Source organism: Camelina sativa, chromosome 4, assembly GCF_000633955.1.
Source record: "Camelina sativa cultivar DH55 chromosome 4, Cs, whole genome shotgun sequence".
NCBI lineage: Eukaryota > Viridiplantae > Streptophyta > Magnoliopsida > Brassicales > Brassicaceae > Camelina > Camelina sativa.
In genome coordinates this window covers 2,646,894-2,647,260 of record NC_025688.1, presented here as the reverse complement: position 1 = coordinate 2,647,260, position 367 = coordinate 2,646,894, and the positions used below count along the sequence as shown (strand labels likewise).

Genomic DNA, 367 nt, shown 5'->3' with positions numbered 1-367 from the left:
CCCCCCCCCCCCCGTTGGAAAGAAGACGACGACGAAGCAGAACAAGACTACGTCGTTTCATCATTATTATCTGACCGTTACAGCTTGATATTACAATTTTACCCTTCCTCCATTGTTATGTTTTTTTATCCACACTCGAGAAGTGAAACTTTTTTTTGTTCTCTCTCTCTCTCTCTCCCCGAGACGATGATGATTGCAGCAAGGTGCTGTCTTTTGCCACCGCCGTGTTTCTCCGCCGTAAGGGTTAGATGTTTCGCAGGTGAAACTTCAGATACAGGGATTTTATTCCGGGAGAAGCTTATTTACCTTCAAGACCTTAACGTAGATCCTCACAAAGCTCTCCGAGTGAACCCATCTCTCCGTTCTG

At 45.8% G+C, this 367-nt stretch overlaps 1 protein-coding gene across 1 annotated transcript in view; it reads left to right on the top strand.

Moving 5' to 3' along the window:
- Positions 25-367, top strand: part of LOC109132424 (transcription termination factor MTEF1, chloroplastic-like) — a 1,931-nt gene continuing 1,588 nt past the window's right edge. The window contains exon 1 of the mRNA XM_019244033.1: positions 25-361. Coding sequence (XP_019099578.1) covers positions 118-361 — 244 coding nt within the window. The 5' untranslated portion in view covers positions 25-117. The remainder of the gene's footprint in view (positions 362-367) is intronic.